General features: G+C 40.2%; 2 protein-coding genes across 3 annotated transcripts in view; one reads left to right on the forward strand and one right to left on the reverse strand.

Annotated features, from left to right (window-relative positions):
• The window catches only part of ngly1 (N-glycanase 1), a 281,389-nt gene that overhangs the window by 165,620 nt on the left and 87,902 nt on the right, over positions 1–27,867 (forward strand). The window lies entirely within an intron of this gene.
• Positions 462–27,080, reverse strand: LOC132991696 (septin-7). Of its 2 annotated transcripts, XM_061060549.1 has the most exons (13): positions 26,950–27,080; positions 20,047–20,153; positions 11,474–11,574; positions 11,239–11,373; positions 7,925–8,042; positions 7,404–7,496; positions 7,122–7,218; positions 4,170–4,221; positions 3,439–3,564; positions 3,020–3,040; positions 2,167–2,302; positions 1,923–2,068; positions 462–1,561 (listed from the first exon to the last, which is right to left on the reverse strand). In XM_061060549.1, the coding sequence occupies exons 1-13, from the start codon at positions 26,957–26,959 to the stop codon at positions 1,525–1,527; spliced, it is 1,179 nt and encodes a 392-aa protein (XP_060916532.1). In that variant the 5' UTR covers positions 26,960–27,080; the 3' UTR covers positions 462–1,524. The 2 variants fall into 2 exon arrangements, with proteins under 2 accessions (XP_060916532.1, XP_060916533.1); XM_061060550.1 differs by lacking the exon at positions 3,020–3,040.

Consider the following 27,867-nt stretch of genomic DNA (forward strand, 5'->3'; position numbering starts at 1 on the left):
ATTTTCAGCAGATTTTACTGTAGAATTTTTGAAATAATTAAGTTGAATTCTGCTGAAATTGCATAGAGACACGATCATCTAAAGAAGTTAAAAGAGTTACATACAGCAACACAGTTTTTGTATTTACTGTATTTTATGCTTTTTGAGACGTTTCAGGATATTTTACCAACCTCTCACATTAAAGAAGCAATGTGTAACTCTGACACCTACTCTAGTTTTGAAAATTGGTACAAAACATGAGAGAGATCTCTAAACATGTACTGCCCTGTTTGGTGTGGTGGAACCTGACCTGCACTTAGCTGCGACACCAGACTGATCACTAAACACCCGCATCAGACTTCTATTATACTCTGAAGGCCAGGTCCCAACACCTGAAAGCAGACGATTGAAGGTAGTTACAGCAGCGTAATAAAATCAAGCAGAGGTTTAGATTCTTCAAACATTTAGTCAAGATCATGAAGTGTTTTTTTTTTCCCCATCACAATTTTATTATGTGACTTTGTACAATAAAAACAAAACATTACAAAACAGATGCAGTAAACCATCAGTGCTCGATGTGACGTAAAGAAAGCCAGCTCGGTACAGATATCAAGCTGACCGCTGTCTGACTGAAGCTTCTCAGCTCCAGCTTTCTCATCCACCAGCATCCAGCACGAGCTTCCCACATCCCGCCCCGGGAAAGAGCCGATTCTCTCCGACACATTTTCAAAGAAAACCGGAAGGGGAGGAGTTCAAATTAATTCAAGAGCAACTGCTTGGAGTGCAGTGTCTTTGCATCGTTACACCCAGTGTGAGTGAAGTCAGGAATAAATGTTTGGTTTCCAAGAGCAGGGCTGGAATAAAGCCAGCGGTGATATTGGAAACAAGATGAACACAATTTCAATGCCAGGGCCGATACAAAAAGAAAGAAATGAACAAAATGTAAGAAAACGGTATACACACAATTGAAGTTAAACACTGCAGTTCAATGGTATACAATTTACATGACAGGAGGTGGTGGAGTGTAACATCATGGGAGGAAATTAAAGATGAAACCTGAATAAATGAACTGAAAGATACACACATATATATATATAAAAACAGTGCCTGAGGTGAGCTGCAGCCTGACGCTTTCTCTGCAGGAGTGCAGGAAGTGAAAGGCTGACCTCTTTGTTTTTTGGCATTTTAAAAGGATGCAGCACTGAGCAGTGCAGCAACATCATTCCCAAAGAAGAAGATGAAATGAGGAAAAGAATGACTGAACTCTGACCTCCAGTTTGTCCTCGCCGTGATTTCTGGGTTTACACACTTTAAGAATACAATTAGCACTGAATCAGAAAAATAGACGTTCTTTATTTAATATGAGCAGGGAGTGATTGTTCTAATTCAGAGTCCAGACGATACTGCCCCCTGGCTTTTCTCTTGATTGTTACACAGTTATGTGGTCAAACAGCAAATGTATTTTACTGACAAGATGTACTAACAGTCGTGTGTGGCAGGTTGGCAATTTATACACTGGAACATCAAGAAGGTCCTCACAAGTTGTTAAAAGATCTTCTTCTTTTTGTTCTTTTCCAAAGTCCTGGAATAACAGAAAGAGCAAGGTAAGGATTTGCATGTTTCGTGTCAGAACAGAAAAACATGAATTCATTTTTGGTCCCACCGACTGATTTGGCCCCGAAGAGGTGAGAAATAAAATAACAGTTGTAAAAAAACAGATGCTCAGAGTATCCACTGTTCAAGGCCAGCACACTCCTCTGACTAACAGTTAGTTAGAACAGTTATTCCAGAAGTTGTCTTACTATTAGTCATTTAGAGCCTGAATTATATTTCATACCACATTTTATAAACATCAGAATTACACTTGAGTCAAATAAAGCCCCCAGAGTCTTCTGTTCAACTCTTTAAACATTATTCATGATCATCGATGATGGTGTGTTTACCTGGAGGCGTCTAACTTTTGCTGATCGAGGATCCTCTGCTGCGCCTCCCAGCTGGCCTTCTCCTCCTCGTGGTGGCGACGTTTCTCCTCCAGCTCTCTGTGCTGGGCCTCCAGGTTCTTTTTCATTTGCTCATGACGCCTCTGGAGCTGCAGAGACACAGAAGGACAGTCAGAGGCTAACCAAGCATTTTCAAACCCCCAAAAAAACGTTAAAAAAAAAAAAAAAAAGACCAACGTGTGTTTACCTCAGCCTCTGAGTCTCTGAGCTTCTGGAGCTTCTCTTTCACCTTCATCTCAAAGACTTGTTCCATTTCCTGCTCCATCTTATTCATCTTGGACACATGCTCCCGTCGCTCCTCCTCCATCTGAGCCAGAGGACTCCTGGAGACACAGAGGTGTTCATACAGACATTCACACAGACAGGGGCAGGTATGATGACGGCCACACATACGTGACCCCCGTCTCACTTTGAAAGGTTTAACTCCACAGAGTCCAATAGTAGAAGAAGAAAAGGATCAGGGAGGGAGTAAAGACAAAGCTGGCTGTCCTTCACTGGAAGCCATCTGTAACAGACGGATTCCAGCGAAGGGTCGAGGGAGGAGGTGACAGGAGTTTGTCAGGAGAAGAGGCAGTATGAAGCATTAACAATGACTTCTTGGGATCAAGATGCTCAACTTAAAAAAACACATCTTCCTGCAATGCTTATATGACCTTTAAAAAGTGGGATAGCAACCAAAGTCATTGACATCAAGTCCCCATCAGACTCACTTAGTTCAGTTTAAATGATCAAATGTAAGCATGCTCAAAAGGTAAACCATCATAAACAAGACAGTAACTTGATAAACAACAGTGTGTCTACATTAAGAGCATGGTTACATTGGCATACGAAGATGGTTGCTCCACCAATGGTTGTGTAGTATTTTAACACAAGGTGCACAACAGCTTGTGTGAAATGAAAAAGCACAGCAGGAAGAGCCAGGAGGTTCTTTATTAATGCAAAGCTGTTAAATTTGCATACAAATCCTACGAGGCAGGGTAAGTGAAAGGGAGTGAAATGCATCCTTCGGAGAGGTTTAAACGAAGTGAAGTCACACTTACATTCCGTCAGTCGTCTCGGTTCTAAAAACAAACAAACGCACAGACACTTAGCATGCTGCCTTGAACCATGCATTAGCTTGTGAGAGTGTGCTGGTGGTTACTGGCAGCTGCAGCCGGTGGATTAGCTGTAAGACGGTGTACTGGTTAGTACAGATTAGACACAACCGATACTGGTGTCCAGTTAGTGCTGGTTTGTTTGGGATGGGGTTTAAAGGTTTGCACTACTTAAGTGACAGATTTCCAACTGATAATCTGTGTGTCAGCCAACATGAGCGCTGACCTGCAGTTTCCTCCACGTTTACACAGTGAGTGAGCTGCACTGATTCGTCAAGCAGCCCAATCAGCAGCATCGTTATCCGTCACACAATCAAGAGTTGATTTCAGCTAAATGAAGAGTACAAGCGTTCACTGTAACTCACTTGGTTAGCTGTCCCTTGTTCTTGTTGTTGTCCACGCCGTTGTAAGTTACCGCTGCAAGCTTCCTACTTCGGTAATTTTCATAATGCACGTTGTTTGTTACATCCTTAAGGTCCTGCATGTGGGTCCTGAAAAAACGACAACATGTCAGTTATAACTTTACTCTCATAATTATTGACATTCAGCCTTTGTGGGTCTAAACGTTTTACTTCACTTACTCTTCAGAGACCCCCTCCCCCCCTTTTCTTTATTTAATTTAGCCTTTACTTATCGCTGTTCAAGGGGAAGACAGACTTTGTTTCAAACCTGTTCCATATTTTAATATATAATCACTTAAGTCTTGGATTCAGTCGAGGAGATTTCTTCATGTTATCATGCACGTTAATTCACCTGAAGGTAAGTGTGCCACCATAAGTGCTCGTTGTTGCCACTCACAGGCTCAGGTGTTCTCAATCCTACCAGGGCCCTCAGGTCTTTAAGTGAAGGTCTAGTTGTACCAATAATTAGATCAAAGAGAGGGGGCCTTTAGTTACTGTGGTCCCTCTCTCTGGAACAAACTACCTGTTGAGCTGAGGTCCGTCAATACTGTCTCCACTTTTAAAGCTAAACTCAAAGAGTTACTCTTTGTGTGTGTGTGTGTGTGTGTGTGTGTGTGTGTGTGTGTGTGTGTGTGTGTGTGTGTGTGTGTGTGTGTGTGTGTATCATTATCATGTATCAGTATCATTTTTCTCACCTGATGAGCATGTTCCGAAGGATTGTAAAATCACAGTGCTCTCCGTTTTCCACTGTAAGAGGAGCAAAAACACAGCAGTTAAGACTAAATATCATGATTATATAACTCATTGACACAAATGACAACACAAAGAAAGGAAAACAGAAGTTTACAGACAAAACACTTATAGAAATATATTAACCATGCAGTGAGAACATGATTAGAAATTAATCACTTGCTGGAGAGGAAGACAAACGGTTCCTCCTTTTTAAAAGCAAAAGATACGGTCGTATATTTAATCAAATCAAATTATGTGACTGAAGCTGATGTTAAAGGAAACTAAACAGGAAGTCAGAGGTCTTTGGTTGCTCAGTTGAGGCTCTTGGAATCGGCGTATTTTAAAACATCCTGGAGGAACAAGAGCTGTGTGAACGATGTGAGTCTCATTTTCGTTGTAGTGATGATTAAAGAATAACGTTGATAAATAAAATGCACTGAAACGTTTTGGAGCACTGATGATGACCGGATGGAGCGGTTATAAGAGGACTACTTTTGTCTCTAGAGCCTGGAAGAATCGACAGAATGGTTTGTTTTGTCAGCATTACTAATGTTCAGTGTCTACTTTTGGTTTCTGTACTCTTTGTATTAAGCCTGTTTTCGGGCTGGGCATATTGTGCATGACACGATATACAAATCAAATCAATAATGATTATAAATACAGAGATTTCAGAGGGCTGCAGAATCCCACCAGATCTGCATATTATTAAAAACTATAATCTATAGCAGCGGTTATATTTTTGAAGCCATCTTTATTATAGAGATAAAATCAGTGTTTTCAAGGGGGATTAGGGAACTCTTGAAACCTGAAGAAAACCATTACAAACACATGATGCAGATACTGTGCCTTAGTTTATGCAAATCAGTTATTGTAATATAGTGAACAGCAGTGATTTGTCAATGCAGATGTAGATCCCTTTAGTACTTGGAGATTATTGAGCTCTAAAACCAAGAAAAGGGCACAGAAAGGTGATCAGACATGTCAGAAAAATCCTTAAAAATACAACAACATAAGGTCAAATGAATCAAGATGACCTTATATATATATATATATATATATATATAGAGAGATTTATTTTTGGGGGGGGTGAAATTTTTTTTGTAATTGTTTTGTCAGCAGCAGTACCAGGAGCCACCTGCAGGTGGTGTTGTGAGCTGCTGTACGTGCCCCTCCTACACAGCTCACCACAGTCCTTTGAGGTTTCTCTGGGCGGCTGTGGTGGAGTGACTCGCATAGCTTCTCAGGGACCTTGCCCTCCACATATCTGCGCTGACATGGAGCCAAAAACATTTGTGGTATTCCAAAACTCGCTCCCCGTGGACGTAAACACAGAGGCCAAACCAGTTTAATGGAGTAGTAGCACTCCTACATGTCACCCACTAGGCTGCACTGTGCTCTGTTGTTTCACTGTATCTATATCACTGTTCACCTTCAATCCATTAGCTACAGTAACATACCTCTGAGCTCAGTCACACTCACACTGTCGCCGTGTTTTTTCATAAGCGTCACCGCAACGTGACAGCAACTTCCTGTGCAGGTCAGACAGGACTCTCATATCCTGTGCTGAGGAGAATAGTATCTAGTTTCCAACTGTTGGCTTGAGAAAGTCACTCTTTTTCTTCATACTCTCGGTGTTTGTAGTTTGACTCTTCAAAAAAATAATGACCCAGGACTGTAGGAGCTGTCGATTATCACTAATTGTATTCATCAATTAGGAGTTAAAGAGATTAAAAAGACACGTATTAAAGGAATCCTATAATCTACTTGTGATCAAACACAGTTTATGTCAACATCCTTGCAGCATCCTGACATGAACTGAACAAAGACGGTTTATTAGAAGTGAACGCAGCATCTGGAGCTGAAAAGTTAAGCTGATTGGAAGTGTCTTAAATCTGCCTTCTGTATTATGAGCGGCAGCCAGCAGGGGGCGACGCCATTGGTTACAAAGATTACAAAGAAGTCCACCAGAAAATCACTCCAATTCTCATTAGATTTATTACTTCAATGAACATTTTCCTGATGGGATTAGTTTGAAGAGTTCTTAAAATAACTTGATGTTGATTTGAAAATGATGATCCCAATTTGATTAAATTACAGATGAAGTAGGAGAGGATTGGGGAAGAGATCCTGCAGATAAATTCAAAGTCTGTGAGTAAATGAAACATTTTTTGGTGTTGGAGGCGTTCTGATCTCTGTAGTTCAGTAGCGCCTCAGCAGGCATTGAGTCTTTACAGAAAGTTAGTGCTGGGGAATACCTCCACCCCTCTCCTGAGCTTTAGTACTTTATATTGAAGCGAATCATCAAAATGCCAACATGTTAGTAGCATGAGCATGAGGGAAGTTACGCCCCACAGGCCCAATGGGAGGAACAACAACCAACAAACTCACCCAATACAGTTTGTCTTTAATATTAATTATATAATTATGATATTTAAAATGTTCTAAATTTAAAATGTGTCACCAATAATTTTATATTGTAGGTCAGTTTGAATTAAAAAAGTACAAAATAAAGCTATAACCCTGCAGGACGTTCAACACTTCACTTGTTCATGAAACCCTCTGCAGCCTACCATCAAGTGTGCTCTGTATACTCGCTAACACAGACTGACAGTGTGTGTGTGTGTGTGTGTGTGATGAATATTGGTAGCGCAAAATAAGTCCACATGGATCGTGTTACTGCTTTGCCAACTATCTACACATGATGCCTGCTCAATAATCCAATAAAGAGTTGGAAATATTGGTGTGATTGCATTTGTGTGTGTGTGTGTGTGTGTGTGTGTGTGTGTGTGTGTGTGTGTGTGTGTGTGTGTGTGTGTGTGTGTGTGTGTGTGTGTGTGTGCGTCTGTGTGTGGTAGAGAGTCTTCACTTAATTGATGAATTTAAAGTCTTGGACCTGTTGACCCTCAAAGTCTCACCTTCAGCCACACCCCAGGGGTACTGCCTGCCGCGCACTCGCTTTCCGTTGACCTCGATGATGGTGTTACTGCCGACCACGGCTAAGGGTAAACGATCCTTCAGAGAGGAGGGAGGGGACACAACTGTTACATAGCTCACTCACAAAGGCTAAAAATACACTGCAGGCTGAACACACACAGAGGCACAAAATGAGAGAGAAATAAATCGAGAGCCACAGCGTACCTTGCGTCTAAAAACCTAAAAGAAGACGTCTTTATTTAAGAGTCATTTGAAGATCAAACCTTGATTTTTCTGATCATCTTCATCTCCTCCTCATCGTCTGTCTCGGGAAATTCGTAGATTTTAATTTTGTGCTCCTGGATTTCCTTCATGATCTGAACACAGCAGAGAGGAAACAGTGAGATGAGAGGTGATATTGCAAATGAGAAGCACTCCACCAAAAACAACCACAACAACAAAAAGCTCAGGGACTCATCATGACGCTAGTATTTGAAGCTTTGTGTAAATAGACAAAGTTTCCAGGAGGAAAGAAGGAATAAAAACGTTTTTAAAAAAGCTTGAATAATTTAGTTCATAAAAAACTGTTTGATTACAAACTTCTCATACAGAATTATTTTAAGATACACAAACGTTACAAGAGGCCAAATAAATACAGAGAGAAAACAAAGTAAAACCTTATAAAGCTTCTAGAAATGTGAGGCCCAGACAACAAACCAAAACTCAAACAAAGCTATAACAGTACAAGTCTGAAAACATGCTCACCAAACAGAAGCACAAACACTCGGTAAGAAGTGACACACACCTGCTTTTTGAATTGTTGGCACTCCTCAGGAGTCATTGTGTCGGCCTTGGCGATGAGGGGGATGATGTTTACTTTCTCATGTAACCTCTTCATAAACTCAATATCCAACGGTTTTAACCTGGAGGAGGAATGAGACAGAGGAGATGTCAGAGTGTCAGTGAGCATCTGTAGGTTGATGACAGTCAAATTTAATGGCTCTGCTGGCCTCTGATTGAACATCTGGATCCAGATGTGATTCTAGAGTCTGTTGGGGCCCTCCAACCGGAATTCATCACTTTCATTGCTGCCAGTGTTTCGATGCTTAATCCTCTTACTATTTTATCCTGTAGGCCTATATTCTTTTGAGTCCTAGACAGATTATTCCTCTTAATTTTTCTTTGTTGATTTATATTGACAAACTTAGGTTTTCAAAGCAATAATGCTGAGCAGGGCAACAACTGTGCTGTCAGATTGGGTCTCTTTAGGAAGGTTTCCTACTGTCTTTTCCACATTTTTGACCACAGCTTTGTTTAAGCGTGTGAGCCCTCAGGGGCCCCCTATTGGTCTGGGGCCCCACACAGTGGCCTGCCTTGCCTGTTGACAAGATTATACATCATCACCTCAAATATCATTCAAATGTTTAGTGTGTTTCTGCTTAACATGATAGTAATGTACCTTCTTGCTACTTACTTACATTTCATTAAGCTCTTTATTTACATTTCTATGGTTTTGTTATTCAGTTGTTTGTAAAATGTTTTTTACAAACAGAACAAGTTCCCCCACAAACACACACAGATTTATTATTCTGATTTTGAATCCTCATGTAACAAATGTTTGTACTGTTGAGGCCAATTTTTCCTCATAAGAAAATCTGATTCTTTGCTGTGAAACTCTCACTTGGTCAGTTCTGGTTTTAAGTTTAAGTGTGACCCGGACACACTTAAAACACACCACTTGTAAAGCTCCAGGACAGGTGTTAAAGTGAATGGATCCATATGGTACTTTTTGGTTTGCCAAGAGAGCCAGTAAGGCTGCAGTCAGCAACCCACACTGGGTCATTGTGGGCCAACAGACTCCACAGCAGAAACCACCTTTTGTTGGAGGCAGCGCAGTGTGGCCTCGTGTGAGAGAACAGCCCAGCCAACTGTGTGTGTGTGTGTGTGTGTGTGTTTGGCAGCAGCAAGAGCCAAGACACAGATGGGAGGAATGGTGTCTCCAGGTCAGTGCACTCAGGATGGATTACACCCATGTTATTCTTGTTTGGTAGCCGGTATGAAGCCACAGGAAGGACGGGCCAGGTGTGGACTACTCACTGCTGGCCAGAGGATGATGCTGCATCAGACTCACACTGAAACTCAACAGCTGGAACCTCCAGCTCTGCTGTGAAGTTATTCCAAAGTGTTCCCAAGAGACAACAAAGAGTCCAGAACAGTCTCAAACTAAGTCTCTGACCTGAAACCTTAATGACAGGTTCTTTAAGTTGAAATTGGGGTTTCCCAAAGACTGGCCCTTTTTCTCAACCTCTAAGTCATTGCTCAGTGCACAGTGGTGCAGTGTTTAGTGCCGTCGCCTCACAGCAAGAGGGTTCCTGATTTAAATTCCTTTCTTTAAGAAGTTTGCATGATATTCCTGTGCATGAATGGGTTCCCTCAGGTTACTCTAGCTTTCTCCCACAGTCCAAAGATACACTCACTTTGTTAAATGTCATATGGGGCCACATGTGTGAATGTTTGCTTGTCTGTATAGGTCAGCCCTGTGACTGACTGGCGACCTGTCCAAGGTGTATCCCCCCTCTTTCACTCAACTGCAGCTGGGATCGGCTCCACAACATATCTATACAGCAAGATGTAGTTGTCTGAACTTGAACCTATTGCTTGAGCCAAAACGTTATCTTTTACAGCACACAAAAAAACAGCATTCTAAATAACTTTAACTGGTGATAAGACTGCATCACCGACCCTTTTCAGACTGCATTTCTGCAAAAGCACCATAACTGAGCTTTGCCGTCCATAACGTCTTGGTACATTTATATTGATTCTGCAATGGTGTAATATTCTTGTCCCAGGGTGTTAAGCAGTACAGTGGAACTCTACATATACAAACACAGCGCTGCGCTCCCTTGCTGGCTCAGCTGATCCCACCTCGCCTCTGTTACTACCTTTTTTTATACATGTGATGTCCACACTAATGGTGCTTCAGATAATGCACTTCCTGCTACGTATCATTTGTCTACCTGCCAAGGGACAACAGATGCAAATGAGCTTTTAGCACTGGTGCAATTACATTTAATTGAGCGCCACTTATTTTGTTTATTAAAAATAAAAAAAACAAATGAACAATAAAATTAAATAAATAAATAAAAAGACGGTAAAGAGAGGGGTCACTTTTTTCCCCCATTACACCTCTGTGACATTCAGATTGATGAAGAAAATGTCTCCAGGGCATAAATATCGAGCCGTGAAACAGCAGTCTGAGTGGTGGTACTAATGACATAAATGAGGGTAATGTGAACTCAAGTTAATGGCCAAAGTAGTAGTTCACAGCAGGATAAAAAAAATAGAGGACAGCGGCACAATCTTGGTTAAAAGACAAAAGATTATGTATGACAATCAGAAATAACCCAGTACTCTGCTTTAAGCAAACACCTCAACTGAAAAAGAGAAACACTAGCTGCACTGACTTTAAGGCCTGTCTTTATAATCAGAAATTGAAATAACTGTCTCCAGCTGAGGAAGAGCTGGCTCTTAAATTCCATCGCAAAATCCAAATACCTAAAAAAGTTGGCTGAGTATGTAAAAGACACTGCCAAACATCTGGGGCCATTTTTGATTCTCAATTCCTGTTTTAAAAGTTGTTCCATTCAGTGGTTTGTTCTAGTTTCAAACTGAAAACAATATCCAAAATGAAGTCTTTCTGCTCGCCTGTCCTTGTGTGTTGATGTTGTACATCTGTGTTGCTTGGTCTAACAAAGCAGATCTTTTCTAGGCCTGTCCCCGACTAAGTATTTACATAGTCGAGTCTGATTCATCAGATTTTGCCAACTGACAGTCGAAAGTTTTGTTGTTGTTTTTCTGTGCTTATTGACCCACATTCTTATTTGAGTTTAACCACATCATTAAACTATTAATCTTCTAATCATGGAATAACATGACATTGAAATTCTGGACGTGTGCTCTAAAGGGATTAATGTCAGGACCCTCATGTTAAATCTTACTGTATAACTTCTGCGTGTGTTCAAAAACATTTAGCAAAAAACAACATTCATCTTCAGCAATCTATTATTGGGCTAAAACTATTAAAATTCAAAAAAAATGTAAGATTCCAGTAGTACATACCCATGTCCAGACGGGGCAATGAAGTACAGACAGCATTGAACTCTGCTGTCCGGCATTAGTCGCCTGTTGACGCGTGACTCTGCGTTGAGGTAGTCCTCAAACTTGCTGTCAATGTGGTCGATAACTGGCTGCCAGCTGAGGATAAAAAAATGATTCACGGTAATGTTAGATGCAGTGATACCATTATGTTTGTCATTTGGAAATATAAGATGTACGTTCAGACGGCTTAGCTCACCAGTTACTATTGTCAACGGCATCACCGAAGCCGGGGGTGTCGACGATGGTGAGCAGCAGGTGGACTCCTCCTTCCTTTACCAGAACCTTTGACTGTTCAACCTGCAATAACAAAGTTGTCTAAAATCAGTCGAAGATTCTGAAACATTCAATGATGCATTGTATGCAAGTGTAAGATGATCTATACTGTTAATTACTAGGGTCCTACCAAAATGGGACTTTAGAGTTTGATACCAACACAGATCTTAGAATCCCTAGAATTCACAGATATGTAAACGATTTGTTGATTGGGTATAATCCTTGGCTTTGGTTAAATGTTTACAATAAAATGACTTCATTCAAATTTTTCTTATAACTCAATAACCTCCATGCTTGACGCTTGATTGAGGTACTGTCCAAGTGCAAATGCAGCATCAATAAATGTCCTCTAATGGTCAAAACAAGTTTACATATAATTACGGTTTCAATTTGAAAAGTTATCTGCAGGGAAGTTTAGGTTCTACCAGTAACAAGACAAAACCCTTTTGGTAGGCACTTAAATTATAATCTCATCATCAGCAACTGACAGACAACCGAAACTGAACGTTGTACATTTGTAGAAAGCTTTGCCACCAATTTGGGGCCATTTTTTTTCTAATTAAGGGAAGTTGTAATTAGCAAGTGTGAAATATAAATTACTCAGTACCCATACTCTTAAGGGAGTCAAGAGGAATCCATCCAATTTAAATTAAATACCATATTCATTTAAATATCAAAACCTGTTTCCATATCGGAGCATGGCCGTTGACCTCAGCTGCCTTCTTCATTACTCAATTATACAAATACACAAACTACAGGCCAGAACTGGAAAAGATCTGATGACAAATAAACTGCAGTAAGCACAAACTATTTTTGCAACCACCAAGCGTGTAATCTCAGATCTATGCTGTGGAAAGGATAGAAGAACATGGTGAACAAAGCTGCTACTGAACACAGAAGAAAGGCCAGGAGGGCTTTGATCACTGTGAGGTCAAGGCAGAACTCGTGATCGGCAGATGAACTTTGATTTAATCAGCAGATCTGAACCAGACCTCGCCTGCTAGTCTCAAATCAGACTGTGAGTGAGTGATGAGAAGTTGTCAAGACACAGCAATAAGAAGACAACCACAAGCTTAATTATAGTCTTAGATTGTCAAGAGTCCAAATTCTTTTATGACACTTTGATCCCATATGTTTACATTTCTGTTATTATAATGATCGATACCAAAGTACCAAAGCTTATTAAAATGCTAACACATGTTAAGTCATAATTATAACCAAAAGCTGAGAGAACCAAAACAGCTTTTGATTATCTAAATTATCTAAAACCTCAAATGTTGAGGTATTGAAATGTTACTAATGTAATTGTGCAATTTAGACCATGTGAAGGAGTTTACTTGCATTGTTGGAAAATAAAAAACAGAAATTACCCAATATTTGGTGCCTAGTATTTCTTTCTGCCATGATATCTTAACAGATATGATTACTGTTTTTTCTAGTAGTAGTACTGGTATTGGTATTCTTACAACCCTTTTCCACACTTTAAAATGCATTTGAATATATAACATTTCATTAGTCCAATCAAGTGTGAGCAATGCTCTCCATTTGTGCTAGTCCTGACTGTTGTCCTTTAAAATATCTCAACCAGACTGTTGCATAACAGGATTCCCCTGTAAAGCTTTTATAGTCGACCCTTAGCCCTGTGACCCCCCCACCCACCGCTCACTGGCATCTGTGTATCTCAGTCTGGCGGTCTTTAAACTGACCTCTGACCACCCCAGCTGATACTGGGAGGCTCAGCTGACCAGACAGACACTCACCAATAACTGTCATACAAAGAATGCAAGTTTAACTTCTAAAAGTTGTCTAATATTTAAATATATATATATATATATATATATATATATAAAATTTACAACCCAGTGTTTAAAATAAAGAAAAGAAAGCTCCTGCAAAGTTGCTGGATGACAAAGCTGACTAATTAGAAGAAGAAAATGTCAGAAATCTGCAGGGTTTTTTTTTTTCTTCAGAATTCCAGAATTTTTAAACCTGGGACCTATTTATGGCTTCTAAATGAACAATGGGGACTAAAAGTTTTGCAATGTTCCGCTAGATTGCTTCAGCTTGCAGCATGGCTCAGACATAATCACTGGAAATAAATGCTGCAGATCAAAGTACGTCCACTTGAAGTGTTTATTTCTGCCACTAACAGGATCAAATTGTTATTCTTACAGAAATTATCTCTACAGAGATAGACCTTTTTGTTAAGTAGTACGATGCTGAAACAGTCACTGCATACCCCCATCGTCAAAGCAGCAAGAGTCCATGAACAAAAACTATTATTTCACCTGTGTTGGATCGAAACCAATAATTTAAAACATCAACATATTCACATATTAAACAAAAACTAATCGGTCATGGCAACTGTAGACCAGAAAGTATTGTATTGTGAAAGATAAACGTATTGTTTTTTGTCAATCGTGTTTAGTGGCTTTGAAAAAGTGAAGTAACACCTGTTATTGTTAAAAAGAATGATCTTTCATGAACAAAGATCTCCAAGCCTTTAAGGAAACATTCTGTTATGTTGTTAGATACTTTGCAAGGAAACCGTTTGGGGGAAAACATTCAGACAATGCAGCCTGTCTCAAGTTTGCAGCCACCAGCTGAATTTATCGGCTGGAGTAATGTCAAAGCTTTTTTTACCTATACGTTATTATATATGTTATGGAAGTGGAAGTCATTGGAATGAGGTGGTCAGTGTGTCTGAAACTGTGGAAGATCTGCTATAGGACGAACATTCAGTTTGAAATGTATGATTGCTGAGTGGACAACACTGAAGAATCCTGCTGTGTCTTCTCTGCTACTGCCTAACAGGATGAGTCAGGCCTCAGACATGCCTATTAACCACAGACAGACAGTGAGCTCATGGGAAAAGGAACAACACTGTTGGGCTTTACCATGCCGCTCAGGGACAGTCATGTAAAAGTGTTTGATTGGATCAGAGGGATCATTGTATCGTGCAGAATGAAGGAGGTATTAATCTACTGCTGTCTAGATCGTTCATTTTGTTTGTGTTATTTTGGTGTCTAATTAGTAAGTTTACTTCCAAAACAATATTTGTTTAGACACAAAAAAGCACAATTGCTACTTTTGCAGAAACACTACTGACTTAGGCAGGGGTAAACTAATACCTTCCTTTTGAGCAGTAAAATGACCCTTTTTGTGAATGTAGACTGGTGACTTCAAAGAAAAAGAGAGGTGCAACTGCCTCTTCTGGTTAAAGAAAATGATCTTCTCTTTCTCAAAATGTTTTTCTCTCTGTTGGGATCTTTCCTATAATGCTGTCAGACACGTATAAGTTCAAGTGAAGCAGGAGTGCCTGAGCGAGGCATGTCTGTGCATCGGCAGGACAAGACTGAGCTCAGTGCATACAGCAGTTTGCTGGCTATTTACCAAGTCCCTGTCCCTGTATGCTCTCCAGTCTCACTGAGCCTTAAGTAACAACAACTACAGGGACATCTGCCCCCCTGGCCTATCAGCTCTGTAACAGTTCACACCCTCTTGATCCTTCCTTCATGATCATCTTACACATCTTTCTTTCAAATAATGAATTGTTTTTTTTATGACACACAGTATTCATCTGGATTTCATCACATTCCTTGGAATGGCTTGGGAAAAGAGAGCAGCCACAATTATTTGAAACGTAATTAGTTTGTGGTTGGTGGAGAGAGAAATAAGAGCTCTCCGTTTTCCATATTTAATGTCTTGTAAGGATAAGCGTCAAGCAATACACACCCCTCACACATATTGCACATTTCATTTTGAGCAAACAATTCAGCTCTCAGGTTATCCGATTGGGTCATGAAAACTTGAGAAATCCTCAAACTTTCAGCAAACAGAAGCTCACACACACACACAGAGTCTTAATCTCATTTAAACTCTTAATAAGAGCTGAGGAGGTGTAATAGGCAGGTAAGCAAATTGGAAGCAGCAGCGGGGCGATGGCAGACAGAGCCGCTCACTGTGTTGCTAGGGATTAGAGGAGATTAAGAGCAAAGCAGAAGATCACAGAGAACAGGTGAAGGGAAGATCCTCACCATGCAGCTGATCTACTGTAGACCAGCCAAACTTTTAATTCCCCTCTACAGAGGGTGGAGGACAGCGGAGAGAAGCCTGCTGGAGCTCCTCAACACCAACAGTATCACCTTTCACTCTTCAAAAGGAAGCTCGAGTAAAACTATGCAGCTGTGTGCTCTATTTGAGGAAACTGCCAAACCCGGATCGTTTGCATCGTCACTGCAAACGACATCAAAGATCGAGGACTCGGGGCAGAAACCACATGCCTCACACATCCAGAACCACTCCTGGTAGAAACTTCATTCTGAACACAGTCACATCTGCAGCTTTGTTGTCTCCATGTTGCTTTGTTTCACATGACAGTTATTCATGGAGCTCATGAAGTGTTAACATTTGATACTGTAAACAGATTCATGGTTAATAAAAAATAAACCTTAAGTACTGAGTCAGCAGAAATACCAAAGACAATACTTTCAGACAATGAAAGAATAGCTGTTTTTATTAACCATCAGTAAAGAACAAACCAGAAAAAACAACATTTTTTTTTAACTTTCATGGATGTATTTGCAGCCATTAAATCATGCTATCTGATACCATTTTAAAGTGTTCCTTGAAACAGAATATATTCAGTATACAATACTACTTTTACCTGTAGGAGAAGGTCTCTATTCACAAGTCAATATGTTGCAACCCTCATCTATGGGCTCAGCCTTACAGATAGGGTAAGGAGCTCAGATATCCGGAGGGAGCTTGCAGTAGAGCCGCAACTACTGCAAAAAGAGCGAGTTGAGGTGGTCTGACCCAGAACTTGCTGGTAGGACTGCTTCTGTGATTTAACTCGAGGTAGACCCTGGGTTAGACCCAGAACTTGCTTGTAAGATTACGGACTGCTTCCATGATCTAACTCCAGGTAAGTGAAAGAAAATTGATGCAAATAGTCCCTTATTAAGACAAAAACAACCACTTGGCTTTTTTTACACTTCAGACTCCCCAAACAAGTCAAAAATCTACAATTTATACTGGAACCCTTGTCCCAAAACAAGACAAAGTTTTCATGGGGAGAAACCCTTAGTCATTGCTGCTTCCTGTTTCTGTCTATGAGGGTTTGAACGACTTTTGTAAATGAGAACAGGATGTTGTGATCAAAGCTTGATTTTTTAGATCGTTTCATATTGTATTTAAAAGTTATAATTTGGAAGAGTTCCTGTCAAATAAATATCAGTTGAGTCACCATATTTTGCTGAATTATTAAACACAGTGTTGATTGAGCCAAAGGTCCACTGATGACAGTATGAAGATATAATCATGAGCGCTGTATTACTTCTGGTCTGGCATGTTAACAGTTGCTATGAACTCAAGATCAATGACTACAAAAACCAGAAGCAATCACAACATATCGCCAAAGGAGCCACCAGATTGAAACATATCTAATTAATCCCACTTTTCTGACATAAACAAAAGAAAAAGGAGGTTAAAATAATTGCATATAACCTCTGATGCCTACCATTGTAGTGAGGCAGTGAAGAAAGTTAACCTGTTGTTCAGTGGATCCAGCTATACCAGACCTTGATTAATGTGTCTTACAATTAGCACGCTTATAGCACATTGCCTTTGATGCTAGGTGTGGTTAGAGGTGTAACAGACTTGATACTAAATTGTGACAAACTTTAAGGGGTGAAAATTATATATTTTCAGTTTGGGCTTATTTGAAAGAGAAGCCCGTGTTTGGCTCACATAAATCAAGAGTAGTTTGAAATGGTTGGTCAAAACTCTTGAAGTATCAATGGTTTTAAAAGAATTGTTAACCAGTAGATGGTGAAGTGATGAGAACTGATTCAGAGGTGTGTAACGTGCAGTGCTCAGAGTCATGCTGTCGTCATATAAGAGGAAGCTTGTTTAGCTGGAATGGGGAGGGGCAGTGGACTGTACACTGGGCGCATGCCTTGTTTTATCTCTTTGTGATCGCAGGAAGTTGTCCGTTTGTTGGGAGTTTGTGCAGTACAAACAAACACACACACACACACAGATGACAATATGAGCTCTACTATCATTGACACACAGGAAATACAGTGGCAGTCAGCAAACTGCTGCTATCTAATCTGTTATATTAAGGCAACTGAACTTGGGGCTAACTATGCATGTTTAAGAAAAAAGAGTTGAGTCTAATACTGTCAGAGGAAGGTTTTCTTTTAACCAGAAACAGCAGCTACATCGCTCTGTTCAAAGCCAACACTCTCCCTTGATATTTAGTTTGTCTGTAAAATCACAAACACAATCTGATTACTGCAGCAGGTGACCAGAAACTCTCGTGTTCTGAAAGGTAAAATTTTCATTCGTTTTTTTGCCTGTAAAGAGTGCAATGGACCATTAATCCCTTAATGAGGTGAAAGTATTCCCTTTAATCTTGCAGATCTGATTTCATGCCTAAATGTATGGATTAACTAATGCTGGAATTTTTTCCCGGGAAAACGCTGATGTTTTTGGCCACAGTGTAAAAAATGTTAATCTAGGTTGAGTTGCTCACCGATCTCACGGTCACTTCATGTCACGTAGCATATAGGGCTGGGAATCTTTGGGTGTGTCATGATTCGATTTCGATTCTCGGGGTCAAGATTCGATTCAGAATCTATTTTCGATTCAAAACGATTCTGGATTGATGATTCAAACGTCTATTTTTGAATTATTACTTCAGGATCTATTCCAGTCATCTGTGAGACTGGCTAGATTTCTTGCTGCTCCATTTGGCATTCTACTGAGTTAAAGAGCTAGCTTTAGCACTTAGCAGGGCGTGAATATTAGCTATATTGATTTTTGGAAGTTATGAATCTATTTTAATCTCATAAGATAAAAATCTCATTTTTACATAAATAGATTTTTTCCCTCACCTTTTGTTGCAAAAAGGTGTTGTGCAGTTTGAAGTGATTTGTATTCTTTTTTTGCTTAAGAATCAAGAAGTCCACGGCTTACATCGACTGTCTGACACACAGCTCCATCAGTTACACGGTTATAAGAGTTAAATATATGACATCATCCTACATGTTAATACCAAGCACATGCTGAATGTTGTCCTCTGCATTGCAATGATCTGATGTTTCCATTTATCCTCTGAATGTGTGTGTATTCTAAGGTTGTAATGAACATCTTGAGGGCTTTAATATGAAATCCACACATGTATAAACACAGACTTGCACAGAGACAGACTGTTTGTACTCCGGCACATGGGAGTAAATACGTTGTGTTTACAGAGATGTTTGTATCCACTAAAGCACAGCCACTGGCCATCTCAGCTAGACTCAACGGATGACACAGACAGGCTTTCCATTGAGCACAAATTAACTTCTTCAACTGTAGTAACATACTAATACCAGTGTTCCTTTTCAGCACGATACTGTCTGATAAATCGAAGACGAGCTACAAAGAAACTCCCACTTATCATTCACCTCAATCATTTCTCTTTCACATTATAGAATCAGACTGTAGCACAGTGCCATAATGCTTATTTCCCCATTAACTGTTCTTTTTCAGTCAGAGCTTTCAGTTTCTCTTTACACCTTGTCCATGTTCGTGTATTAAGACAAAAAAGGACAGAGTCTGTAAAGTGACTGTCTGTCTCAGTTGATGACAAGTATGAAAATGAATGACGGATGTTTTCAAGTTATGGAACCATTTCACAATTTCACGTTTGACCACATTATTTTTCCGTATTCCTCTGTTAGTGACAGAAGTTTTAATCTATGAACCTTATTTTGAGAATATCTACATCCAAGTTCTCTTGAGTCTTGAGCGATTGCGTCGCTATGTGACTGTCAAAGGATTAGCTCCTCCAGGAATTCCTCTCAGATGAAATCATCCAGTCTCAGGTTTGTTTGCCAAACATGATATGGCAAACAGAATCACAGCACTGAATGTTTTGAGCTACACTTTGTGTAAAACACTTAATGAGACTATAAAATGAGTCTTACTTACAGAACCAAATATAGAAACAGAACTTGAGTAATGGTGTAATTTAATTTCCCAAATATGCAGTCATTTAACAACATTAAATTCATGTTATGTGTTACATCTTTGGATCAAACAGCAATCTAACAACATTACTTAATTTGAGATTATAGCACATGTCTGCCCTTGGCAAACAAACTATCTCTTTATGAAAGCAGATGAACCAGTTTCACCGTCTAACACAAACACAGTGACGAGGAGCAGCCTCACAAAACAAGATCTCACACAGAAACTATTTAGTGAAGCTTAGAGACACTGGAAAACAAAAGCCTGGGCACACCTGTGTTATAGCAGCCTCGGGCTCTGACACTTTGACTGGCCAGTGTCATCAGGGTGAAGGTAACCTATCATGTTTCAATCAACAGCAGCACCAGTGTGGTATTATGGGTGATATGCAGAATTGGAGGCTGCTCACGGAGAGGGCGGATCCCCAATGAACTGACAGGAAATGTGTTGACCATAAAGGATAAAGAGATTTACCTGCACGGTTTTCTTAATTCTGTGTGAAGGCCCCGGATATTCAGGGGAGTAGAGGTCTGTCAGAAAGAGTGAGTTTATCAACGTCGACTTCCCGAGCCCGGATTCCCCTGAAAGACAAAGAAAGAGTCAAAGTGAGTGGGTGGGTAGGAGTGAACTCGAGAGATGCATTTCACGCTATACTTGTTTTCTAATCCCCTTTTTCATGCCAGACTGAAGCGCAACATGACACAATCTCCAGATGTTTATCGACCCCATTCCAAAACGCAGTCTTTCACTGCTTGACATTCTTTACATTCGAAACCGTTCTTCAGGACAGGAAACGGCTCCCTTTAACCCTCTTTTCTTTTTTAAAAGCAGGGCAGCATTAACACGAGACCGGAGGAGACAGACAGGGAGGGAGGAAGTTTTGTCCTCCCAAATTCTTTTCCTGTCTGCATTTCAAGAATCTAATCAGGGAATCATGGGAAGGGAGGAGAGGGGAAGGAAGATTTTCAACCACAACAGTCATCATGAATGTACACTCCAACAGAGGAATGGAAACAGAAAATCAAAAGCAAAGACTCCATTGTACTGAAAGAAACCTGAGGCACGAGAGGCAATCAGTCAACTGTCACTTTAAATCACCCTATAAAAATGAGTTTATGAAGAGTAAGAGAGTGAATTTAGTCTCACAAGAAAGTCTATTTTTTGACATAAAAAAGGGGATTCTGTGATTTTTATACCAGGACCTTTATGACTAACAGGGAAAGAAAGGAAGAATTCCTGAGTATGATATTTCTGGTATATTTCATCAGCAGCAACGTAATCCTTTCTCACAAAAAAAAAATCATCTTTCTCCTAAACAAAAGGTCTGTCTTTATAAGGATTGTTCCTGTAATGTTGTCAGACACAAACAAGAGAATTAGAATAACAATAAGAGCCTGTCAGTGACTTGTAGCGAACGTATGCCGATTACTCAACTCGATGAAGCTGCTCTCTACACTGTTATTTCAAATTAATAACTCAATATTTTATTGCAGATTAAAAAATCAAAGAAGTTGAAGCATGACACGACTTGACTGACTTTGACTTTTAAAAGATAGCTACTACTGTCACTTATCAAACAAAACAAAATCTGGAACTGTTAAGGCCTCTCAAACATAATCATTAGGCTTTTTTTTTTAGATTTTTCTTTCACTGTTAAAGCTCCTGTAAGGACTTTATAGCTGGTAATGAAATACACTAAAATTAATAATGATGTCTCTTTATGTCCTGTGAGAGTTTCATGATTTTTATTCAGTCCTGTCCTGTATGTTGTGTTTTTTATTCTCTCGGTGCAAGGCAAATTCCCCTAGGGGCAATAAAGGTTTCTGAAAAACCCCCAAATAGGACCATTATGGACAAGAGTATTTCTAAGCAGTTAATTTAAATGTCTGTAAACACCCTTTTTTTAAAAAAAGTTTTACACGTAAAAGTTTGACATCGAGTTGCACATTTGAAATCAAGGGTAAGACTCTTTGTCCACATGAGGTACCAAGATCGACACAAAATTGAAAGTTCCTTACAGGAGTGTTGAATAAATACTTAGTGTTATGGTCCGTTTGTTCAACAAAAACAACAAAAGTCTGGGAGATGCTTTGAAAGGGCATTATGACACGGAGCAGTTTTTGGTGCTGCAATAATCACAAAAAATTCTGCAAGAACCTGGAGGGAGTTACTGCTGTAATCCAAAACCAGGAGCAGAGTGCGCCTGCTAAGACTGGGCTGAGAGGAAGGCAACAAGAAACTGCTGAACAAAAGCTTCAGTGTGAGTGGAGAGGCGGTCATACGGCAGGCTGGCACTGCAGCCAAAGGGCCACTCCTGACCTTTACTAACGGTTAGCACCAATATGGGCCACTGCTGCCAATAACTCAGACACCCAAAGCTGCATGAGCTGGGAGGAGGAGGAGGGGGGCGCGATGAAGAAAACATCACACAAAAGGATCCTTCACGCCACACACGCTTGGAGTCATAAATATTTTCCTAAGAGGGTAGAACCACATTTATCTCGCATCTCGACAGCAATGTTTCAGTGATTGTGGCTGCTCTGTGATGAAACATGCAAGACCTCTGCAGACATTTCTCCAAGGCTGAAAGGACTGGAAAAGTGTTCAGCTCGAAGAGCTTAGGAGTAAACAGGGAGAGGCTGCGGGTTTCGTTCAAACTGTGGGTGACATAAAATTGATAAAATGGCATTTTGAATCAACTAAGGAAGATACGAGCAAACCAGAACAGCAGGCGATGTAGTGAGATTCAGGTCAAAATATAGGCCTGGTGTGAGGAGAAGGAAGATGAGGATCTCTGGTTACAAGAGAAATCCTTAAACTCGTTGGTATGATGATGATTGTGGTGGTGGTAGCAGCCTGAGCGAAGATGCTGATCATAGTTGTGCAGAGCTGTGGCCGCTGGTTTGGATGGGAGGGGGCTGTGAATACGCCACAAAACTAAGTGTTGAGATTTAAACTGGTTCTGAAATATTTATACCAGTACTGCTGTGTGAGTCAGACTTACCCAACATAACAAGTTTGACCTTTTATCGACACAAGGTGCTAACCACGTTTTTTGATATCAAATGATCCGCAAAATGCCCCCAACCCCTAAAAAGCAGCCAGAATTCTCATTGATGTTGCACAAGTTATATATGTCGGCTTTTGTTTTCTGTACTTTGTCCAGTGGTTTATCCCCCTCTTATTATATTTTGCATTACTGTGAAATAATCACATTTCTTAGAGGGAAATATTTTTCTACTTGTGTGTGCGTGCAATTCATGATTTTGCTTTACTTGGCTTTGTTAACGTTTTGTCTGAATGTCATACACTTTAAACATTTTTTTTACAAAAATTTCCCAAACTATTTCTACTTAGAGATTAACAGTTGAAGCCATCAGAGATAGTAACAGAGGCCTAACAGAGGAGAGACATTAGGAGATTGTGGGGATATGTAACGTCAGGGCCTTCAGGGCGGAACGGTACTGTGTGTGTGTGTGTGTACACTCCTGTGAGAGTGTGTGTTTGTGAAGCTCCCACTGTGTGCTCACATGGGGAGCCTCTCCCCCTGCAGCTTCTGCAACACACACTGAATTCACACACTGGACAGCAATATTACACCATTGCTGATGCAATATGTAAGTATAAAGTGTAATGGTGGTGGAACTTGGTTATGACGGCACTATTGTGGAATCGCAATCTGTAAACTGCTTGTACTTGCTTTTAAATTCTTAGATGTCTCTGTGTGTGTGACTACACAAGTCACAGTTTTAGCTTTTATTTTATATTCACCGTAATGAGAGGAAAACATTCACTACTGTCCAATGACTTGGAGACACCAAAATTAGATGTAGAGGTTTACCTTTGACAACCAAGATTGATCCAAAAAAAAGTCAGCCTAAACCGTTGAGACCTAACAGTTCTGCAAAAATCCCCTAAACGTACATCTAGTGTTGTTAACGACCAATGCAGGTCTCAAACTTCTGCAACAACGAAAGAGCCTGAGCAGGTGTAGTAAACACTCGTCTCGCAACCGGACAAAGCAAAACAAAAAGCCCCTTTCATACAAGAAATTTGAACAATATCATGAGCTTTTTTAAACAATTAGGTTTTGACATTTTCCAGAGTTTCCTTTTACAAATATCCCACACAGCAGGAGACTTTGTTCTGTGTTGACCCACCCAGAGAAAGGATTCATGACCTTTACTGGGTTTATATCAATACAATATCAAGGGGACATTTCCACAATACAAACTCAAAAGTAAAAAAAAAAAAAGAAAGAAAGAGTGCTTCATCTTCACTGAAGTTCTATCAAGCTGTATGGCTCTTCCCATTATTGCTATCAGCAGTGTAAGAAGGGGGACGATCACACTGCTGGACAGCATCAGAGGGAGCTGTGCCAGAGTCTGCTCTGGTTAATGAGCGGTGTAGCTGACCTCATAGCATTCAAGACTATGGCTGAGTTTCCAGGGGCGGGAAACTGAAGGTGAGGAAACAAGGCATGCATCAAACTGCTCCCCCCCACCACCTTCTTCCCCTTTCCATTACAGCTGGGTTTTCCAGTTACCGGTAGGTAGCTTTGAGACAAGACTGCTTTAAATTTCCCCCGCTGTTAATCCCAAGCACATTTTCTACAAATAGCACATGGACACAGTGAGGGAATATTTAAACAGCCATCATATTGAAAGTTTTTAGTTTATTCAACAATGAATGATGATAGGCCCAGCGTTCTGCCGAGGCCTTTCTGGACTGCTGAGAAAATATACTTCAGGCTGAATGGATGAAGAAGCCTTCCTATTCTTAAAGTTTCATTAAAGTCCTTGAAACCCACTAATTGAATTAGTATATATAAAAACGGAATGTAATTCAAGGCTGGCATCACTCTCACTGAGCTGGCCCGCCTAACAGAGGCCCGTTAGCTCACTACTCGACTCGCTCCGCAGCAAACACACTTCCTTTAAAGGAAATTTCCAGCAGCTGTGTAAACCATGGGGGTTTATTCAAAGGCACTTCCCTCTGCATTCAAGAGGCTGGTAGAGGGGAAGCAGGAAAAGTTTGGACTAGGAGAGGGAGCCAGAGTCGGGTTAATTCATTTGACAGCCATTCCAAGACATTAGAAGAATAATGTGCAGGTGAAATGAAAAGTGCGCCATGTTTTTGTGAAAGGGAAATTCAGTGTTCTCCTTTGAAAAGCAGTCATTTTCTCTGCACGGCTCTGTCTGTTTATGAATGGGACTTTCCCTTCCAAAGGGGGCAGGAGACAGTAAAAGTTTAACAAGTCTGGAACATGACAAAAGTGGTACACATATATCTGTTGGCAAAGCCGTCAATTCTACTCCTGCCTGTGTCAGATTTCGTTGCCTTCTCCTAAAAGCCTTGTTGTTTGTGCGAGGACATTCTTTCCAACATAAAACACAGCTCATTGAGCTCTCTGTCATCCAGCAGCAAACACAAAGAGCTCCGGCTGTGCTGGACAACATCAAGGTCAGTCTCTGCCAATGTGTAAATCACTGCCAAATATTGACTCTGACCAACTAATGGCTCTGGTCCATACTAACTGCTAAGTATGTCAGCCCCCACCACACCCACATTAGCCCTAATGTCAACCTAAACCCAAATACACTTAAAAAATGATCATTAAAAAGATTCTCTTAAAAAGGTGTTTAATTTAAGCCAGTGCTCCTCCCATTGGCAGCAGGAGATGATTGTTTGCAAAAAAAGCTCAAGCTACTGTGTTTTGCGTCGTCACACTGCTTGGTAATCGATGGTAATTATGTTGTGTTTTCTGTGGTTTAATGATTGTTGAAAATGTGATGGAGCTCTAACGGCGTGGGATTGTTCTTAAAATAATCCTGTTTTAATCTGACAGAACATTAAAATAACACTATACAAAGATGATATCTAATGTTTTACTGACTCAAGGGATAAGAAGCTTGTGATGACACTGTGATGAAACTATTAAAACAAGCACCGTGTTTCTTTTGCAGATGAAAATCAAAAAGTTCTTCACAGTCTTCTCATGAGAATCTAAACAACATTATAGTTGAGTTTCAATAACTTCTATTAAGTTTCTGTAGATATTTGGATTCACAGATTTTGTGTATTTTTAATGTGAAATGTATTTTTAATGTGAATTCTGCCTATTTTAATTTTTTTATGAAATAATATGAAGAGGGGCTTTTGTACAAATACAATACCTTTTTATTCATTATGATTTTCCATTTTTAGGCTGTAGATACCAAATCAAAATAAGCAAAAATACCGACATAAACACTAAGGTGCTCGATAGTGTGTGGGCACTGGGTGTGTTGCAGGGATTTATGTCATAAACAAAAATGTAGTCATTCATGGTGACTTCATATTTTCCTATGGGTGTGAGCGACTGTGTTTCTACCTCATTTGAAATATGCTGTAATGTAGAGTGGAGTGAAAAAGTACAAGTCCGTTTGTTTGTATAATAACTTTTTTCACTTCACAGCTGCCTCTCACTTTCTAAAATATGCATGTAGAAATACCACTGGATGCTATAAATTCCGTTTTCTCCAACACTACCATCAACCCTTTCAAAATTAAGGAAAAGTGCCCACTGTCTGTCTGACACTTCAGCTCCTCCAGACAACAAACACTTGACTTTGCCAAACCCCCGCTATCCTAATTACATGCTGCACACTAGATTGCAGCTTAACAGCCTCTTTGCTGAGAGTGCACGGCAGGGGGAAACTCCAGGGCTTTACTACGTGAACCCAGCCATGGGGGGGGGGGGGGGGGGGGGGGCTGTTCTGATTCCCATGGAAACAGGCTCTTTGACCCCACAAGCAGCTTGGGTAGTGCTGTAAAAGCCATGAACCCAGGGCTACAGGATGTTACATCATGCAAGCATTCAGAGCTGCTTCCTGCTTCCAGGTAGCTCTGGACATCGTGGAGTGGGGAAAGGAAGGGTCCTGTAGCTGCACCGCTCTTGAAATCAGCTGCACAGGATTTGGCTGCATGAATGGAATGACAGGAAACCTCCTCCCACCGCGCAGTCCAAGAGCCAAACAAACACATGCAGCAGTGGTCTGTCCATTCTGCTACAGGGCTAACATTTGTTTGAAATATGGCTTCCCAGAGTTGTGTTTTATGTGCAACTTTATCCTCCTCAACTTAAACCATCTTAAATGTGCAGCTGCTAGCACTTCCAGGAATGATGTGTCTGTGAAACCCCACACCGGCGTACAATAGTAACTTTAACATAGACTCAGATTTACTGTATGTAGACGTATCAGCATCTTTTCAGAGCTGTGCACTTGAATAAGCAAACAGAATGAGAACAGTTATCCTCAGACAAAAGCCTGATTGTGCTACAGACTGGGGAGAAGCAAGGATGAAGAGAAACGTGCCAAAATGAGAATTACTCACCCACAACCATGAGGGTGAACTCAAAACCTCGCTTCACAGATTTTCTGTAAACTTGGTTGGGAAGATTTGCAAAACCCACGTAGCCCTCCAGGTTCTTCTGTTGCTGTGGACCAAAAATAAACAGAGCTCATACCACAACACTGCACTGAATTATAAGTATGATTGTGGCACATTGTCTCATTTGAAAGTCCAGTTGTCAGAAAGCACATTTTACAATACTAAAGTGCCAGAAAAACAAAGTAAGTACACTGTTCCTGCATAAACAGATTATATCTGATTAACATCATTGAACCATGATTTCTATAATCACCCCTTGGCACTATAATAACATATTTTGGCTGGGGGTCTAAATAACGAAAGGCGCAAAAAGTTTAAGAATTGTTCTTATAGACTGATCCAACCATCCGCTAAGAAACTGGCTGTTGTGGCTGCAAATTCATGTCAGGGCAAAATGTGCTAAATCAAAGTACATCCGCTTCAGCTGTTTATTTCCAATCCAATTTAAGTGTCTGAGAACATAACAATAAGGATTCCTATCGTTATTTTGTGTTTTGAGTAAGATGCTTTTTAAACAGAATCAGCTGTTGAATCTCTCTTTAAAGCCACCAGACTCCACTCACTATAACAATCATTTTAAGCAGAGAATAAGAGGTTGCTTGTTTACCCCCTGTGCCACTGGGTTAGTTTGTCTGTGTTAATGTAGGTTACACAAATATGTTTTTAGATGTGAACTAACCACCAATATGCCAAAGTCAAACATAACACAAACACAAACAAATTAACCAATCAGGCATTTATAGACCATCAACTACCGTGCTCGTCATGGTTACCACGTGGAGCAAAGCAGTTACTGGTCTATAAACTCTCTCTCTCTCTCTATATATATATACATATATATATATAACATACGTTTTCCTC

This window comes from Labrus mixtus, chromosome 16 (assembly GCF_963584025.1).
Source record: "Labrus mixtus chromosome 16, fLabMix1.1, whole genome shotgun sequence".
Lineage (NCBI taxonomy): Eukaryota > Metazoa > Chordata > Actinopteri > Labriformes > Labridae > Labrus > Labrus mixtus.